The 19,432-nt window shown below is 46.9% G+C and overlaps 2 protein-coding genes across 3 annotated transcripts in view; one reads left to right on the top strand and one right to left on the bottom strand.

The window, feature by feature from the left end:
- LOC107968485 (histone H2A.V-like) overlaps positions 1–19,432 on the top strand; it is a 150,221-nt gene that overhangs the window by 87,979 nt on the left and 42,810 nt on the right. The window contains exon 4 of one of the 2 annotated variants that reach the window (XM_054667150.2): positions 5,241–9,317. The exons of the other annotated variant lie outside the window; for it this stretch is intronic. Within the exon in view, the coding sequence (XP_054523125.1) occupies positions 5,241–5,329 (89 nt within the window). The 3' untranslated portion in view covers positions 5,330–9,317. Of the gene's footprint in view, positions 1–5,240; positions 9,318–19,432 lie in introns of those variants that run through there. 2 annotated transcript variants of the gene reach the window in all.
- LOC107968425 (non-histone chromosomal protein HMG-14) lies at positions 9,121–9,549 on the bottom strand. Its single transcript, XM_016927467.3, has one exon. The coding sequence runs from the start codon at positions 9,439–9,441 to the stop codon at positions 9,139–9,141; it is 303 nt and encodes a 100-aa protein (XP_016782956.1). The 5' UTR covers positions 9,442–9,549; the 3' UTR covers positions 9,121–9,138.

The following is a 19,432-nucleotide window of genomic DNA, read 5'->3' as shown; positions in this document are numbered from 1 at the left end:
AGTGGCGCGATCTTGGCTCACTGCAACATTCACCTCCTGGGTTCAAGCGATTCTCCTCTCAGCCTCCTGAGTAGATGGGATTATAGGCGTGCGCCACCACGCCCAGCTAATTTTTTGTATTTTTAGCAGAGATGGGGTTTCGCTATGCTGGCCAGGCTGGTCTCGAACTCCCGACCACAGGTGATGCACCTGCCTTGGCCTCCCAAAGTCCTGGGATTACAGGCATGAGCCACTGCACCTGGCCCATTATTATTATATTTTGCTTATATTTTTGAAATATGCTGATATGGTTTGGATTTGTGTCCCCACCCAAATCTCATGTTGAATTGTTGGAGCGTTGGAGATGGGGCTTGGTGGGAGGTGACTGGATTATGGGGGCAGATATCCCTCTTTGGTGCTGTTTTTGTGGTGCTGTTTTGTTCTCATGAGATCTGCTTGTTTAAAAGTATGTAGCACTCCCCCGCTCTCTCTCTTCCTCCTGCTTCAGCCACATAAGACGCTCCTGCTTCCCCTTTGCCTTCTGCCATGATTGTGAGTTTCCTGAGGCCTCCCCAGCCATGCTTTTTGTACACCCTGCAGAACTGTGACTCAATTAAACCTCTTGTCTTTATAAATTACGGAATCTCAGGTATTTATAGCAGTGTGAGAATGGACTAATACATGTCGTCTTGTACTCTTGCCCCCTACAGCCTATTCTCACTCTAGTAGCCAGAGTAATTCTGTTAGACTATGAAGTCTGATAATATATTCCTTTCCTTATAATCCACCACTGACTACAGTCTCCCTTACAATCCTAAATCTTTGTGTCCTAGTCAGTTCGAGCTGCTGTAACAAATATGCCACAGACTAGGTGGCATAAACAACAGACATGTATTTCTCACAGTTCTGGAGCCTGGAAGTCCAAGAGCAAGGTGCCAGCAGATCTGATGTCTGGTGAGGGCCTGTGTCCTGCTTTGCAAATGGCTGTCTTCTCATTGTATCCTCACATGGTGGAGAACAGGGTGAAAGACGCCAGGAAGCTCTCATGTCTCTTCTTAGAAAGGCACTAATCCCATCACTAGGGCTCCACCCTGATGACCTAATCACCTCCAAAAGGCCCCACTTTCTAATACTATCACCTTAGGGGTTAGGATTTCAATATGTGAATTTCGGAGGGGACACAAACTTTCAGTCCATAACACCTTGCAATCAGCTACACTGTCTTCCAATGTATCCCTCACCCTCACTCTACCTTTTTTCTCTCTTATTATTTTTCATTTTAATCACTCTGTTCTTGTCAAACTGACCTTCTTGCTATTCTTTGCACTTGCATCAAGGCCTTTTCTCTTTCTGTTCTCTGTTCCTGGAACAGGCTTTCCTCACCCTATTTGAAATTGTAAATCGCTTACGATCTGTTTCCATCTTCCCTGATTGACTTTATCTCCATAGTGTTTATAACCAAGTTGTTAATTAACTGTCTTTCCTCATAAGGATGTAAGTTCCATGAAGGCAGGGATTTTGTTGTTGTTGCAGTTTTATAACTTTATTTGATGTATTTGATGGTCAATGGTTAGTTGTCATCCACGTTGACTATCAGTAGGTATTTGAAAGTGGTAATAGGTATAGGTAACTGAAGTATAGAGCTTGTTTGGTGAATCTTCATTCTGATTATGTTTTCTGGACAACTGCACATGGATACAGCATAGGACATTGCTTATTCCTTTAGCTCAGACAGTTTTGTTGAGCCTGGTATCAATGAGCACTTCTGGAGTCCCCATCGCCTTCATGGCAAATTTCCAGAGGCTTTTGAGTGTCCTCAGGAGCATGCTTCTTGAAACCCACTCCCTGGATGTGCTTGGGAATGTTGATGGTGTATTCTTGGGTTCTCACTCCACTGAGGGCCCTTTTCGCTATCTGTCTTTGCAAGAGCCATTCTGCCTGGCCCGAGTTGGGTAGTAGGCAGGGATTTTTGTTTGTTTTTTTCTGCATCTGTATTCTCAGGGCCTGGAACAGATGAATGTTGAATGAATCAGGGCATCTTTCTCCACAGGGACTCACATTGGCTCAGCTCCTTAGTACTGAAAACGTATGTCCCAGTCATATGGGACAGCTCCCAGCCACATTGTGAAACTGGCATATTTTGTCTTGGGCTATTTTACTTCATTTCTGTAGTCTTTCCTAAAGCTTCTCCCTTGCAGCACTGATCTCCTGGGACCCCATACTGTGGAATTTGCTAAAATGTCAGTGAATTTTGTGTCTGTGGCATTTATTTTTATCAGAAGTAACTTCAGAAGGCCGGGCGCGTTGGCTCATGCCTGTAATTTTAGCACTTTGGGAGGCCGAGGTGGGTGAATCACTTGAGGTCAGGAGTTTGAGACCAGCCTGGTCAACATGGTAAAACCCCATCTCTACTAAAAATTCAAAAATTAGCTGGGCGTGCTGGCGGCTGCCTGTAATCACAGCTACTTGGGAGGCTGAGGCAGGAGAATTGCTTGAACCTGGGAGGAGGAGGTTGCAGTGAGCCAAGATCGCGCCACTGCACTCCAGCCTGGGCAACAGAGCGATACTCCATCTCGGAAAAAAAAAAAAAAAAAAAAGAGAAATAATGTCAGGAAAACATGGTATCTTTCAAATTTGTTACTATCACATAGCATATACCAGCGTTCTAGTGTTTCTAGAGTTAATAGGACAGAGATAAGAAAAAAAGAGGATATTGGTTTAATCATCATTTACATAATGCATTTTATGAGCCCACATAAATTATGCATTGTTGACCTTTAAATTAATTTAGGCTTAATGAGATGGTTTCATCATGTTTAAAGACAGAGCATAATTATTTTCTTATGTTCATTATCATTTTCTAAGCTTACTTATGCTTTGTCCACCCTCAAGTCCCAAGTGTATTGTCTTATTATGAAAAATTGTTAAACCTGTTTTCTGGTGTGAGGTTTGCAGAAGTCTGATCTCACCAAAGAGATATACTAAATTGTTTAATTTAGCAGGGTACACTAGAGTGACTTTTGTTTTAATTGTGAACTATATTTCCAAAAGAGTTAAACTTTGTGGTGTTTAATGGGACCACAAATGTCGATTTTTCTTTTCTTTTTTTTTTTTTGAGACGGAGTTTTGCTCTTGTTGCCCAGGCTGGAGTGCAGTGGCGCGATCTCGGCTCACTGCAACCTCCGCCTCCCGGGTGTAAGCAATTCTCCTGCCTTAGCCTCCCGAGTAGCTGGGACTACAGGTGCATGCCACCAAACCCAGCTAATTTTTGTATTTTTAGTATAGACAGGGTTTCACCATGTTGCCCAGGCTGGTCTTGAACTCCTAACCTCAGGTGATCCGCCTACCTCAGCCTCCCAAAGTGCTGGGATTATAGGCGTGAGCCCGGCCCACAAAATGTACATTTTGAAATGTACTTTACACCAGGAATCTTAAATATCTTGGGCACAAATTGAATAATGAATCTGGGGCACAGCTGAGATATGAGAAAGTAGGATCCACAGGACCTAGGATCTTTAGAAATGAGTGGAGGAATTGAGACAGAGCACAGCCATGATGAGTTGTCTTTGCTCCATGATGTCTGAGCTTCAGCTGGGAAGACTCAGGAGCTGAGGATGACTTGATTTCTTGGGCCTGGAATCATCTGGAAGCATCTTCACTTGCATGTCTGGTGGCTGGTCCTGGGTGATGGCTGGGACCCCTCCTTGTCTGCCAGCTGGAACAAATATAGGTGGCCATTCCATGTGGTTTCTCAGCATAGACTAGCTTGGGCTTCCTCACAGCATGGCAGCTGGGCTCCAAAAGTGAGTGTCCCAAGAGATAGGAAGTAGAAGCTGCCAGCATCTTAAGACCTTGGACATGGTCATAGTGGTAATTTCTGATGTATTCTACTGGTCAAAGACTAACAAAGCCCAGATTCAACACTGACCCACCTCTTGATTAGAAGAATGGTAAAGAATTTTGGGGTTCTGTTCAAAAACCTCCACAGTTCCTTAGGTGATAGTGTAGCTCCATGGTTAGGAGGTCAGGGTGTGAACTCAGACTGCTTGGGTTCATATCTCACTTCCATTTTTACTGGCCATGTGATCTCAAGCAAGTTCATTGTTGTAGAAACGATTGTTGCACACCAATCTCCATTTCTGTTCTCTTCTTCCTGGGAATACCAGTAGACTATTTCCCTGCCCCTTACACTACGTGGGGCCAACAGACTAAGCTGGCAGGCTCTGAGCAGAAGTGCCACATGCCACTTCTGGCTGAGGTGGGTAAGAGCTCTGGATTTTCTTAGTCTCTTCTCCCTCACCTGTAGCTAGAAGCAGGGCATCTAGCAGCAGACACAGGGGCAGGCAGTGGAGGAGTCACCATATGGAAGGGGCCTGGCTCCCTGAGTGACCCTAGAGTGAGTCCTTTCTCTCATGCTCCTGCCACCAGGATATGGGGGAGATGTAAACTTTGTGTTGAGCCATGAGGTTTTGGGGGTTGTTTGTTACAGTAGTTAGCCTGTGCTGACTAATACATTATCTAACCTCTCTGAACCTGTTTTGTTATCTGTAAAGTGGGGGTATTAGCTGTGGCTACATTTAAGTGCCCCACAGGTTAAGTGAAATAATTTGATGCACAGTGCCCAGCACATAGTAAGTACCCAACGAGTGTTAGTTATTGTTAGTAAGTGAATGCGAATGCCAGTTAGGAGAGGGTGGCAGGTTTGCTTCAGTAATGGTAGGGCTGTCATTATCATCACCATTGCTGGAATGGCACCTGCTATATACTGAGCACCTGCTTGGGCCAGACTCTGTGCTAGGGATGCTACACTTTTGTTCCTTTTAGTCCTCTGAGGCAGGAATTATTAACCTTGAGGAGGAGCTGAGAGTCCTGGGGCCCAGAACTGCTGCTGAAGCTGTCTCAAGTCACACCGGGCTCTCCGACCTCAGAGCCTGACTCCTTTTACTGCAGCGATGATACCCTTGCATTTTTGGGAAATGTGACTTTAAAAAAAAGTGTCATCCATAGGCCTTCCTTCTTGCTGGGGAAGTGCTGTGTCTTTCTTTTTTTCTTTTTTTTTTAAAAAAATCGATATTTTACCATATTTTATTTTTTATTATTTTTACACACGGGGTCTCACTCTATCACCCAGGCTGGAATGCAGTGATGTGATCATAGCTCACTGCAGCCTCCAACTCCTGGGTTTGTGTCTTCCTTATTGAGACTTTCTCTACTTAAAGTTGTAAGAATCTGCTTTTATAACTTAATCTTTTGGCTTACAGCTTGGCCCCAAGTGTGGAAGGCTCCAGCTTCCTTCCCCGCCGCAGGATCCTATTACTTCTTTGTTCTGTTTGAACTCTGCAGACTCTAAGTGAAGTGAGTCGGTGGAAAACCTGGCTGGATCTCAAGAATACAGCCTGCGTCTGAGTCCCATGAATCTCCCCGCAGCTTAAGGCCTCCTGTGAGCAGAGCGGATAATGTAAAGCCCTCTCAAAGACACTAATAACTAGAAGTGGGACTGTAGCTCCAAAGTGGCTTTTTTTTCCCCCTTTCCCCCGTGTAACTTGCTGGAAGCACTTCGTATTTCTTTATTTCTTTGTGGAATAAAAAAAATTTGTTTGTAATTCCATGAGAATTAGAAAGGCTTGTCTCAACTTCTGAGTTGGTACTTGACATTCAGATACTGCATTTACTAGAGGAAGCACTGTTGCTACATTAACCAATGATGGATTTTTCTTCACAATTGCGTGTTCATTTGCTCCCTCTTTGAGATGTCAATTTTGGTTTTAGCAACACAGCCCACCCCATAGATCAGCAGATCTGTGAGTGTGGATTCAGTTGTTAGCATCATGGGGCAGGGGTCCCTGGACTGCATGTGCCTTTGTATTAATTGACTAGACTTGCAGTTATATTAATTCTACTTGTGGTTGTTTAAATTGTGCCTACTTGCACCTTACTTGTTGAGTCAAGATAGCAGGGTTTATATAAACGAGTTTATAATATATTTGGCTTATCCTGCTCCTCGTCTGGCTCTGATAAAATTTTAAACATTCATTTTTCTTTCTTTCTGTCTCCCAAGTCGTTTCTAAAAGGCAAGACGTTAGACTAAAACCAACTTCTATACTTAAGATTATCCTTGAAATATTTACGAATATGTTCAGGAAACAAAGCCTTGCTCATTATGTGCTAGAACAATGGGTAAACTTTGCTTTCTTGTAGAGAAGAAAATGTTTTCTTCAATAAGACGTCGAAAACTATTTTTGTACTTGAAAAATCATGTTACTAGAGACCTAAAAGATCCGCATTTTGTGGCTGTTTAAGAAAGCTACACAAGATGGCGCCAGAGAGCCGGAGTGGAGAGGGATGCGCGCCCCGCGCGAAAAGCTCAGCGCCAAAGGGGCGCCCGGGGCGGGCAGGCGCGTGTACCGGTTCTGCGGCGGGGCGGCTGGGCAGGGGCGCTTTGCCCATCCTCACAGCTTCCGCTCTCTCCGGGCAACCTTTTCACCAGCTTCGCACGGACTTTCCGCCCGGCACCGTCCTTGGGTCCTCGGGGTCTCTGGAGCGGCCTGGAGGAGCCGCTGGAGAAGGAAGGGGGAGAAAGCAGCGGCGCAGGCGGAGGCTTCCTCAGGCCCACTTCGAAGCAGGGCGCCCGGCCGAGCCTCGGAGGAAAGCGCGCGCGGGACGCGGATGGGTCTCGGCCTCCAGGGGCCGCGGGAAGGGGAGGCGGAGGGCGAGGGGAAGCGGCGCTCCCGCCCGGACTCCGGCCATTCCTCAGCGGTCCACCGCAGCTGGCGTTCTTCTTTGATCCCCAGAGCTCTCAATGAAAGAATGGAGAAAGTGGCTTAAAAAATTGTGGTTGAATACACATAACAGAAAATTCACCATCTTGACCAGTTCGGTGGCATGGAGTGCACTCAGCCGTTGCGTATATGGGCGAGTGTCGCCACTGCCCATCTCCAGAACGCTTCATCAAAGGGGACGAAACTCCGCGTCCAAGCGTGCTCTTTCTGTCTGGAGGAATCTAACCACTCTCCGCACCCCATAGAAGCGGAATGCCACAGTCCCATTTGTCCTTTTGTGATGGACTGACTTCACTTAGCATCATGGCCTCAAGGCTCATTCCTGCTGTAGCCTGTGCCAGAATTGCCTGCCTTTTAATAAGCCTGAATCATATTCCTGTGTGTGTGTGTGTGTGTGTGTGTGTGTGTGTGTGTGTGTATCACCACATCTTGCCACTTTTACGTATAGACCACATATCTTTCTTCCTTTTTTAAAAAAATTATTTTTTATTTCAATAGTTTTTGGGGTACAGGTGGCGTTCGGTTGTGTGGATACATTCTTTTTTTGGGGGGGCAGAGTCTTGCTCTGTCGCCCAGGCTGGAGTGCAGTGGCAGGATCTCGGCTCACTGCAATCTTCCCCTCCTGGGTTCAAGCGATCCTCCTGCCTCAGTCTCCCGAGTAGCTGGGACTACAGGCACCTGCCATCACGCCCAGCTAATTTTTGTATTTTTAGTAGAGACGGGGCTTCACCACGTTGGCCAGGCAGGTCTTGAACTCCTGACCTCAGGTGATCCGACTGCCTCTGCCTCCCAAAGTGCTAGGATTACAGGAGTGAGCCACCGTGCCCAGCCATGTGGATACATTCTTCAGCCTTGATTTCTGAGATATTAGTGCACCTGTTACTGAAGCAGTGTATGCTGTACCCAATGTGTAGTCTTTTATACCTCGCCCCCCGACCAGCCTTCCCCTGCAAGTCCCCAGAGTCCATTATATCACTCTTATGCCTTTGCCTACTTATAGCTTACCTCCCACTTATAAGTGAGAACATATGGTATTTGGTTTTCCATTCCTGAGTTACTTCACTTCGAATAATGGCCTCCAGCTCCATCCAAGTTGCCGCAAAAGACATTATTTCGTTCCTTTTGATGGCTGAGTAGTGTTCCATGGGGTATATATGCTACATTTTCTTTATCCACTTACTTAGACCACATTTTAAAAATCTGTTAATCTGTTTAAGGATATTTGGGTTGCTTCCACCTTTTGGCTATTTCAAAAACTATTGAAATTAAAAATAAATAAATAATTTTTTTAAAAAATAAACATTTAAAAATTTGAGTCCCTGCTTTTAATTATTTTAGGCATATACTCAGAAGTGGAATTTATGTTTAATTTTTTGAGGAACCACTATACTTTTTCCCATAGCAGTACACAAGGGTTTTAATTTCTCCACATCCTTGTTGACATTTTTTATTTTCTGATTAAAAAAAAATTAGAGCCATCCTAATGGGTATGAAGTGATTGCGGTGGGGTTTGATGTGCATTTCCTGGAGAAATTGGTATTTATTTATTTATTTATTGTTTAGGCCACATTTTTAAAATATTTTTTTCATAATTGAGATTTTATTGGTTGAGGATCAGTACAGACATTTCAATTTGTACACAAATCTTAACATACGTAACGAAATTCTAAAAAGCCATGTATTGTAATTCTTTTTTAAAGTTATTCCAGTGACTTTCCAGCTTAAAATTTGGAAGCAAATTTTCCTTAAGAGGCTATCAAGTACCAGTATCTTCACATGTTGGTCAGCTGTTACATACGGCCCACCAGTTCACAACTCAATAGCACGTACACTACATGTTCAAATTTGTAATCTTTCACAGCACAGTAAGTTATTAGGAAAACAGGACTACCACAACCAAAGATGTTACAGAGTACACACAATTCTGACAGACAGAGCCATGATCAAAGAGTGGTTTTCTTTAGGAAACAATTATACTAAAAAACAACATGGTAATAGAAGTAATTAAAAATGTTCAAGACATTAAATGCAGGACTGACTCCATATTGCCATTTAATATGCTTTGTATTATGGGATATAAAAACTAACCCCCCATCTATGGAATGTTAAGCTGACACCCGAGACAGTCAGAGCCTCCCATAATTCAATATCCCACACTATTTTCTGGTTGTACCAAAAAATAAACAACCAGCAAATGATTTCACCTCTTAAAAAAAAGCATTTACACTTAAAAAATGGGATGAGGTGGGATTCCCTCCTCCTTAAAAATGTTTCTAGAGCTACTAAAAAACTTGCATTTACAAAATAGTTGATATAAATTTTCCTCTGGATTGTACAAGAAGGGAGACAGGGACCACTGATGAGACATGGTATATGGTTATTAATCAGACTTGGCTTCTTTCTCTCCTGCTTCATCAGAGGCTGGACTCTCCTCAGTTTTCGTTTCCCCGTTTTCTGCAGGTAAATCTTCTTCAGTTTCTTGGTTAGCCACTTCGGCCTGTTTTCCCTTTGCTCCCCTTTTCCCTTTTGTTTGCACTTTTTTGTCTGAAGATTTATCCTTCGCTGCTGCCTTTTTCGGCTTCGCTTCCACTTTTGCAGGAGGTTTAGCTGACAACCGCGCCGATCTCCTCTTGGACTCTTTCTTGGCGGCGCCTTCGGCGGAGCTGACCTTCCTCTTGGGCATCCTGGCGGCGGGGAAGGCGCGTGCCGGGTGCCTGCGGGCCGCGGCGCGCCGAGAGCCTTCGCGAAACTGGGCTGCCTTGCCGCTGCCGCTCCTCCCGCCGCCCGAGCTGCTGAGCTAGGCCACATTTATTTATTGTTTAGCTCCCTAGTCAGGAGCCTGTGCAGCGTGGCCCAGTGGTTACGAGCGTGGTATCTGGTGTGTGACGGGCCTGAGGGAGAATGCCAGTGAGAGGTGACAGCGTGCTGGCAGCTCTTGCAGCCCTTGCTCGCTCTCGGCACCTCCTCTGCCTGGGCTCCCACTTTGGCGGCACTTGAGGAGCCCCTCAGCCCGCCGCTGCACTGTGGGAGCCCCTTTCTGGGCTAGCCAAGGCCGGAGCCGGCTCCCTCAGCTTGCAGGGAGGTGTGGAGGGAGAGGCGCAGGCAGGAACCCGGGCTGCGTTCGGCGCTTGCAGGCCAGCGCGAGTTCCGGGTGGGCGTGGCCTCGGCGGGCTCCGCACTTGGAGCGGCCGGCCGGCCCACAAGCCCCAGGCAGTGAAGGGCTTAGCACCTGGGCCAGCAGCTGCTGAGCTCGACTTCTCGCCGGGCCTTAGCTGCCTCCCCGCGGGGCAGGGCTTGGGACCTGCAGCCCGCCAAGCCTGAGCCTCCCCTCCCTGCGGTGGGCTCCTGTGCCCGGCCCGAGCCTCCCCGACGAGCACCGCCCCCTGCTCCAAGGTGCCCAGTCACATCGACCACCCAAGGGCTGAGGAGTGCGGGTGCACCTGCCTCCCCGGTGTGGGATCCACGGGGTGAAGCCAGCTGGGCTCCTGAGTCTGGTGGGGACTTGGAGAATCTTTATGTCTAGCTAAGGGATTGTAAATACACCAATTGGCCCTCTGTATCTAGCTAAAGGTTTGTAAACACACCAATCAGCCCCCTGTGTCTAGCCAGGGTTTGTGAATGCACCAATCACACTCTGTATCTAGCTGATTTAGTGGGGAGGTGGAGCACTTTTGTGTCTAGCTCAGGGATTGTAAAGGCAGCAATCAGCACCCTGTCAAAACGGACCAATCAGCTCTCTGTAAAATGGACCAATCAGCAGGATGTGGGTGGGGCCAGATAAGACAATAAAAGCAGGCTGCCCGAGGCCGCAGTGGTTTTGTTTCGGTCTTGACAATAAGTCTTGCTGATGCTCACTCATTGGGTCCACATTGCCTTTATGAGCTGTAACACTCACCACGAAGGTGTGTAGCTTCACTCCTGAAGCCAGCGAGACCATGAACCCACCTGGAGGAATGAACAACTCCAGATGCGGTGCCTTAAGAGCTGTAACACTCACCGCGAAGTCTGCAGCTTCACTCCTGAAGCCAGTGAGACCACGAAGCCACCAGAAGGCATAAAACTCTGAACACATCCGAACAACAGAAGGAACAAACTCCGGACACGCCGCCTTTAGGGACTGTAACGCTCACCGCGAAGGTCCGCGGCTTCATTCTTGAAGTCAGTGAGACCAAGAACCCACCAAGTCCGGACACACCAGTGCCCTGGTGGACTCTCGATGATACTAGTGAGTCACAGCTGCCCTAAATCTCAATGTCTTTACCTGTCGGTTGGGGTTCATAGTAATTCCTTCCACCTGGGTGGGTTAGAGGAAGACATGAACTAGGGCATGTATAGCTCTCAGCACAGTTCCCGCCACACAGTAATAGTCAAAAATGGTATCGGTGTATACAGAAGCTCAATGCAGAAATTAGTGAACCAGGGAGGTGCTTACGTCTATCTGGCTGCAGAGGGCCTTCTACCTCCCTTTGCCAACATCTTTCTTCCCCACCACAACCACATTACTGACATCCTGTCCCCATATGAGGCATGTTTAGCAAAGAGGTGCTCATCGTGAGCCCTGCACTCAGTGGTTTCTTGAGTTCCTCTCAGTGCCAGAGTCTGGGACTGTCACTGGAAGCTACTAAGCTGATTCCCAAGAGTAAGAGTCTTAGTTGGAACAGATCAGTGTCACCTAGCATCATCCTAGGCCCTTGGGACCATTCAAGGCTCCTGGCCCACATTCTTTCCTCTGAACACCACCACCTGTGCCAGGGTTCCTGCCCCAGGCTTGGTTAGGAACAGACTGAGCAGGACACCTGAATGATATCCGAAGATTTGATCTGCTCAGGGCAGCTTCTGCTGAGAAGGACTCCCCCCTGGGGCAAGCAGAGGCTGCCGGCTGCAGGCATAGGAGCTGGTGGGTTTGATAAAGAGGCCAAGTGTTGTCATTACTAGACACATGGTAGGATACTTGGGGGAAATGGGTCGTCTCGGACTTCATTAAATGTGTTCACCCTTTGCAATTTGAACGGAGCAGGAAATATTTTTGAAATAGAGTGCAACAGGTTCACTGAGGAGTCAGAAAGCTTGGGAGGAGAGAGAGCCTGGGGCAGGACATAGGTCCGATTTTCTTTCAAGGAGCCAGTGATAACTTTGTAGGATGATTGGTTTTTGGATCTTCGCCAGGTGGTTTCTGTTTACTGTGCAGGAACAATTGGTAAAGGAAGAGATGGTATCTCCACTGAGCAATTAGAGAGCAACAGAAACAGTCTTGGAGAGGCTTGAGCTCGAGGGGGGCCCAGGCTGATGGGGCTGAGAGCGGAGAGGCGAAGGGGGTGGCTGGCCAGGAGGAAGGGCAGAGGCCAGTGCTGAGCTGGTGAGATTTCACGCAGCACTGGGAGTTTCCTGAAGTGGGCATGCTGCAAAGAAATTCTTTTCTAGGGGAAGAGTTGCAACAGAAGGTTCTTCAACCATTCAGAGGGCTTGAGGAGTCGGGGGGCCTGGGAGACCCCCGTCTGGCATGCAGTAACTATTTATTGAGCTTATGAATTCGATCTGCTTTTTGTTCTTACAGGCCCTTTGGTGAAGAAGCCAGACTAGACTCAAGTTGGGGAGAGAGAGGATGCAGGCAATTCTGGTCAGGGAGTACAGCCTGGAGGAGGTGATGTTTGAGCTGGGTCCTGAGGGGTGCATAGGAGTTTAGCTAGATGAACCATGAAGTAAGGGCAGAGGTGAGTGGGAGCTGGGTGGTCGAGGCCTAGGCAGAGGAAACAATTAATGCAAAGGCCCTAAGGTGAGTAATGATGTGGGAGAGTCTGAGAATCTCCTGATGCTCACATGGCTGGAATATAAGGTCTCCCATAGTGGTTGTGTAGTCCTAAGTTGAAGTTGAAGAGGGAAGCAGGGGCCAAGTCATGCTGAGCCTCTTGTGTCTTGTAAGCCTTGCCAGGGAGTTAGGATCTTATCCTGAAGACAATAGGATCCACTGGAGGGAGGGTTTGAAGCAGGGAGTGACGTGGTAAGAGATGACTTTTCAAGAGATGACTCTGTGGAGACGGGGTGGGTGAGGCAAAACTCAGGCAGGCGCCAGGACTGCCCTCCTCCAGACTAGGCTGACTCTCTTCCAGGGTGCAGATGGAGGTTAGAGCTAAGATGACGGAAATAGGAAGGAGTGGAACGTGCCCTTTTCTGCTGCCAGCTCCAGAGGGTATCGCCCTTAGAACTGCGTAGTGCACATCTCCTTACATCCTGCGGCACCTCTGAGTGAACAGATTGAAGAGGACCAAGAGGTGGTTTGATTGAAATCAAAGATGACTTGCAGGTTTCTGACTTGGTAACTTGGAGATTAGGGGATGTTGGTGCCATTCACTGAGTCAGAGAACACAGGAAGTCAGCAGGTTTGGGAGGCCATGACTGGCAGGAACTGGGAAAGCAGAGGGGAGGCAGGGCCTGGGTGTCAGCACAAAGCCCTTGAGAGTGAGGACCCTCTGCTATCTGTCTGCCTCACAGCGCCTGGCTCCAGCTGGACACGAGGCAGCCTCTTTTGACTCCCCCAGGGGTTGATCCAGGCTCTTCGAGGCAATTTGGGTTAGGGTTGAGAAGGGGGGTGATTTGGGGGTCAAAAGCTAGTGATGAGAAAAGTGAATGCCACAGGCTGGCCATTGTGGCTCATGCCTGTAATCCCAGCACTTTGGGAGGCTGAAGAGGGAGGATCACTTGAGCCCAGTAGTTCAAGACCAGCCTGGGCAACACAGTGAGACCCCTGTCTTCACACACACACAAAAATTTAGCAGGGTACGGTGGTACACACTTGTATTTCTAGGTACTAAAGAGGCTGAGGCAGGAGGAGCTCTTGAGCCTAGGAGTTTGAGGCTGAAATGAGCTATGATTATAGCACTGTACTCCAGCCTGGGTGACAGAGAGAGACCCTGTCTCTTAAAAACAGAAAGAGCGAACACCACAAAAAGAGCCTCGAAGGATACTCTGTGTTGTCTCCGTGATGACCTCAAACAGAGAACCCATGAAGGTAGCTGGTCATTACAGGGTTACCGCCCTTCTAGAACAAACCATACAAAAGGAAAGCCCCAAACACCTGGGTTGTCGAATTGACTTCAAACCAAATGCAATCAACCTGACTTTGCTTGTAACCCAGGGATCTTGGAAGACTCCAGAATGAGCCTGAAGTCTGGCTTATCAGTCAGGGAGCTGCTCAACCCCACATTTGCACCAGGGTCTACTGCTCGCTGCTCTGCAGAGAACATTAAAAGCATTCACAAAAGAGAGATCACAGATTTTGTTGGTTGTAAACCTGAAAGACGAATTTTTCTGTTATATTTTATGAGTATGGGTTTTAAAGCCTTCATAATACCTGGCTACGCCTCTCCAGTACCCATGCATTTAAGGTGATGATTTGTGATGTTAAATTCAGCCCGAAGAAGACCTCCATTGTCTCAGGGTGACTCAACATATGCAACTGACAGAGGCAATTACCTTTTTTTTTTCCCCATAGATGGCAGATAGAAGATTTTGCTGTTCCCTTTGTGCTTCTGAGCCCACAGATGGGATCCTCTGTGCGCAACTTGCACGGGATCCAAGCAGATAAGAGGTGCTGTGGTTGCCAACAGCGTCTAAAGACCCCAAGAGTTATTAATAGAATAGATACAATTAAGACGTGGATTTTGAAGGCTCAGTATCTGCAAGGGACCTCTGTCGGAGGCAGAGAGGAGGTGGTATCAACAAAACCATAGGCTATTAGAGCTGGACAAAGCCTTTGAAACCGCTTGTCCTTGCAAACCACGGATTGTTAAAGCTGGACAAAACCTTTGGGATCATTTGCCCCGGTCTGTTAGATTTATAGATTGGCCACCAAGGCCTGATCATGTTTGAGGCTTTATTCAAGGTTATCCAGAGGCCTCTAACACTTAAAAATAATTCTTTAATTTACAAAAGCAAAGTTTCTTTTGTTAAGTAGGGCGATTAAATGAAGCACATGCCTCCATTTGTGGCCTAATAATAACCCAGAAGTTTTCTTCTGCCCTAAATTAGGAAACCTCATTAACAAACAGGGCTTTTAAGAAGCCACAAAGCGCGGTCTGCTTTTCCCCTGCTTAGAAGGACCGCAGCAATTACAGCTCGTGGCTCAGACAGTGGTTTTCTGTGTCTTCCCTGTGTTTGTGAGAGATTGAAGTCATTAATGAGACGCTAATGATCCAGCTCCCAAACTTAACTGGAGTTCACTGTGCCTTTCCTGGAACGGGTGAAGAGGCCTCTGCTTTTTGCTTCCTTACCTGTGATGGTGAATTCAGGCCAACCCTGGAGCAAGGAAAGGGCAGATTTTCAAAAGCTGGGCAGACTAAACCTCAACCATCTTGGCAAAACGTTTTCTCCAAGGAATGTGTGCTCAGCAATGGGACCCAACCCCAGACAATGAACAATGGATTTGCTATCCTTTGGAAACCTGGTTCTCCCTCCATTGGAAAGTTGGTCTTTTTGTTCCTTCTGTCAGAGAATGTGTAACCTGAAAAGGATCTGCTCAGTCACATTCTGTTCACCTGGCTTGGCCTCAGAGTTGGAACATTCTTCCCTTTGTGATTGCAGACATTCGTCTTGAAACAAAGGGCTGACCTTTCTCTTCATGCATGAGCAATGTCTTTTATTTTTGTTTCTTGATAGATGCTGTGCAACATATATAAAGCCTCTAGTTTGTGTTCAATTGTGGCACCTTGGCAGTTGCTCAATTGCCTAAGTTTGAGTTCCCCCAGAAGCAAATCCTGTAGGGATTTGAGGAAATGAGACGGGAGGGCAGGCAGCCAGTAAAGGGGTGTTACTGAGTTTGCTCCCACCGTGGGCAGCTGGAGGTTGAGTTCTGCAGGGATGGCGGAATATGCTAGAGAATTGTCCCACCCCAGTTGCAAAGGACAAATACTGTATGATTCCACTTACATTGGGATCTGAAGGTAGTAAAATTCATAGAGACCGAAAGTCAAATAGTGGTTGCCCAGGGCTGGTGGGAGAGAAAAATGGGGAGTTATTGTTTAATAGGTATAGAGTTCAGTTTTACCAGATTAAAAGGGCCGGGTATGGTGGCTCACATCTGTGATCCCAGCACTTTGGGAGGCCAAGGCAGGTAGATCACTTGAGGTCAGAGGTTTGAGACCAGCCTGGCCAACATGATGAAACCCCGTCTCTACTAAAAATAAAAAATTAGCCAGGCATCATGGTGCAAACCTGTAATTGCAGCTATTCAGGAGACTGGGGCAGGGGAATCGCTTGAATCCAGGAGGTGGAGGTCGCAATGAGCAGAGATCACGACACGGTACTCAAGCCTGGGCCACAGAGTGAGACACCATCTCAAAACAAACAAACCAAAAGATAAAAAGAGTCCTGGAGATGGATGGTGGTGATGGTAGCACAACACTGCAAATGTATTTAACACTACTGAGGCGTACCCTTAAGAATAGTTAAGATGGTAAATTTTATGTTTTGGGTTTTTTTTTCAACTACAATTGAAAAAATACAGTTGAAAGAAAAGAAGAAAGACACACTGGTCCTGCCCCTCCAGGGCAGGAGGCTTAGAGGAGAGTGGTGTCTCGCAGTTCACCTCGGGCCCCACTGAACATCTATGACACACGTGTTAAGAGATGGTGTTCTAGAATGTGAGAGCCACAGACCTGGCTGAGGTGGTGGCTGCCTTTCCCTGGTGTCTTGCCTCATCGAAGGGGCTCTGTGTCACCACTGCTCCCTCCTTGTTTGTCCTTCCCTCTGTTTTTGGGGTCTTTTTCCTAACCAATAACAACATATATATTTTACATATAATGATACCTATGGCAATTACACATAGGGACATATCTATTAAGTGTAGTAATAACTGTCTTAGGTTGGGCTCCCTCAGAAGCTGACCTTGAGATAGGGTTTGAGTGCTAATAGATGATTTGGGAGGCAGTCTCGGGGAGCATCGATGGGGCAGGAGGGGGAAGGCGAGATAGGGAAAGGAAGGAAGCCAACAGGGCAGGTTGAAGAGCCAGTTGTCGCTGTGGGCACCTGGGATGTGGTACCACGGAGGACCTCAAGGAGATCGCATCAAACACACTGCAGAGTTCTTTCCCCCAGATGCAAAGAAGCTGGATTCTTTGTCACCAGCTGCCATCCTTTATTGGTTGAGGGCTGCTCCCAGCATCTTCCTGCCTGCAAGGCAGAGGCAGGCTCCTGGTGCTCAGTAGAGTTGCTGGTGTGCATGAATGGGAAGTGCTGGGGACATGGGGTGCCCACAGCAGCCGTAACTGGAATTGGAGCCTCTGCTGTGTGCTTGGCGCGTCACATGCATTTGCTGGCCTGCCTCTAGTTTCAGGGATTTTTCAGAGGAGGAAAGAAGAGAGTAAGCAGCTTGCCTAAGGCCACACAGCTTGTTGGGTGGCCCGTCTACTCCAGAGCCGAAACGGTTTTGCTGCTGCTTGCTTTGAGGTGTCCTGTCTGGCCCCTGGTTCACTGCAGTTGGCCTTCGTGGCCCTGGCTTGGGGACATCTCTCATGAGCTGCTCTCCTGTGGAGCTCCAGTTTCTTTCACCTAGTCACCAAAGGGCTGTGTGTTAGACACCACGGGAACACAGAACAGGGGTCACTATGAAGCCCACTTTTCTGAGGACATGCCTGGGGATCAGAGAGGTTGAGAGGGCTGCCCAAAGACCCACAGTGGGAGAGTGATGGAGTGAGCTCCTGGGTCACTGGATTTTCCCAGCAGTGTGTTTTCACTGTGTTGGAGTTTGGTGAAACGGGCATCTACCGCTGGGTGAACATAAACTGGTGACATCTTAATGGTGGACAATGTGGTTAATATCAATCAAAATGACAAATGCTTATGGCCATACACCCAGCAATTCCACTTCCGAGAGTTCATCATGCTGATACACTTGCATGAGTATGAAATGGTTTATATATCTAGTGGCTCTCTGCAGCTTTGTTTTGCTAGTTAAAAGACTGAAAATAACCTAAATGACCACTGGTAGGAAACTGGCTAAAAACAGTGTGGGCCACCCATGCGACGAAATGCCACGCAGCCATGAAGAAGATGGGGAGGCTCACTGTGGATTAATTTGTTAGAAGAAAAAAAAAAAAAACCAAGGGTGCAGCGTGCTGAAGTTGTGCAAAGAAAGAAAATGTGTGTGTGTATGTGTGATTGTTGCTGCCTGTCTCTGATAAGACACCCAAGAAACTGGCAATGCTGATTGTCTTTGGGAGGGGACTGGGATCCTGGGGCCAGGGGAGGAAAGGAGACTTTTTCTGACTGCCTTCTAATATCTTCTGAATGCCAAATCATGTAGATATATTGAATCTGTATATCTCAAAAAGAAATACAACTAAAAAATCTTAAGTTCTGTGAATTTTTTGTTATATTGCATTTCACTCTGAAATCCCAATGTCATCTGTGAAATGATGAAAATAATATTTGTTTCAGAGAGCAGTGGCTGTGATGCCTATTCCTTTAGAGCACTTACCACTGCCTTATACACTTACTTTTAAGAGCAGCTGATTGATCTGTGTCCACTGCTCAAGAGAAAGCACCATGAGGGCAGGACCTGTGTATTACTTGCTCACCACTCTATCTCTGGGCCTGCGCCTGGTGGGTGCTAAACCAAAAATGTTTTTTTGAGTAAGTGAATGAGAGCACTTTGTTAATGGGAACATGCTCTTTATGTCTTTGCTATTATTATTGATAGGATCAAACTGCATGAGGCAGCGGTGCCTAGAAGCTCAGAGGTCCCACTCCAGCCGGACAGTCTAGGTTCAAATCTCAGCTCTGCCACTTCTTAGCTGTTTGACCAGGGGCAGGTCACTTAACTTCTCTGTGCTCCAATTTCTCATTAGCAATTGAGAATGGTGAAAGTACCTACCATATAGGGGTTTTGTGAGGGTCAAAATAGTTTGTACATATACAGCCCTTAAAACAGTACTTGGCTCTCTGTCCATGTGACATATTTCTGTTTCCCATGACTTTGATACTTTTTCCATTATCATTATTCATCTTTATGATTCAGGCAAAACTTTTTTCAGAATTTGGGAAGACTCTTAGATAATAGTAGAAATACTTCTTTGCTTGTTCCCTCTACCTCTTTTATTTTTTATTTTAGAGATAGGGTCTTGCTCTGTTGTCTAGGCTGGAATGCAGTGGCACAATCATAGCTCACTATAACTTTGAACTCTGGGCTTAAAGGATCCTCTTGCTTCAGCCTCCCGAGTAGCTAGGACTACAGGTGCATGCCACCATGCTCAGTTAATTCTTAAATGCTTTGTAGAGATGGGGTCTCACTATGTTGCCTGGGCTGGCCTTGAACTCCTGGTCTCAAGTTCCAAAGCACTGGGATTACAGGTATGAGCCACCATGCCTGGCTTTCAATTCTTCCTTCCCTTAAACACGAAGGTGGCTCATTCCCTGACTGGGTTCTTATGTTTCTAGAGAATACCCACTGAGGAACAAAGCCTTCCTACTTTAGAGGCTGGTTGGCTCCCAGGAGGCTTGAAAATCAGTTGGCTGGTCAGGGGGCTTGGGAAGGCATTTTTGTTACGTTAAATTAAGCTTAGCTTAAAGCTGCCCCCTTAAATATTTTAGTTGGGCCTAAAGGTTTCACCATACATAGTAAACTGTAACTAAAGTGGATGTGTAAAAAGGCTGTAGCCTACTCTTGTACCAGTCACTGAGTT

The sequence above is a fragment of the Pan troglodytes genome, chromosome 16, assembly GCF_028858775.2.
Source record: "Pan troglodytes isolate AG18354 chromosome 16, NHGRI_mPanTro3-v2.0_pri, whole genome shotgun sequence".
Classification (NCBI taxonomy): domain Eukaryota; kingdom Metazoa; phylum Chordata; class Mammalia; order Primates; family Hominidae; genus Pan; species Pan troglodytes.
The sequence above is the reverse complement of the archived record's forward strand: the minus strand, read 5'-3'. Positions and strand labels throughout refer to the sequence as shown.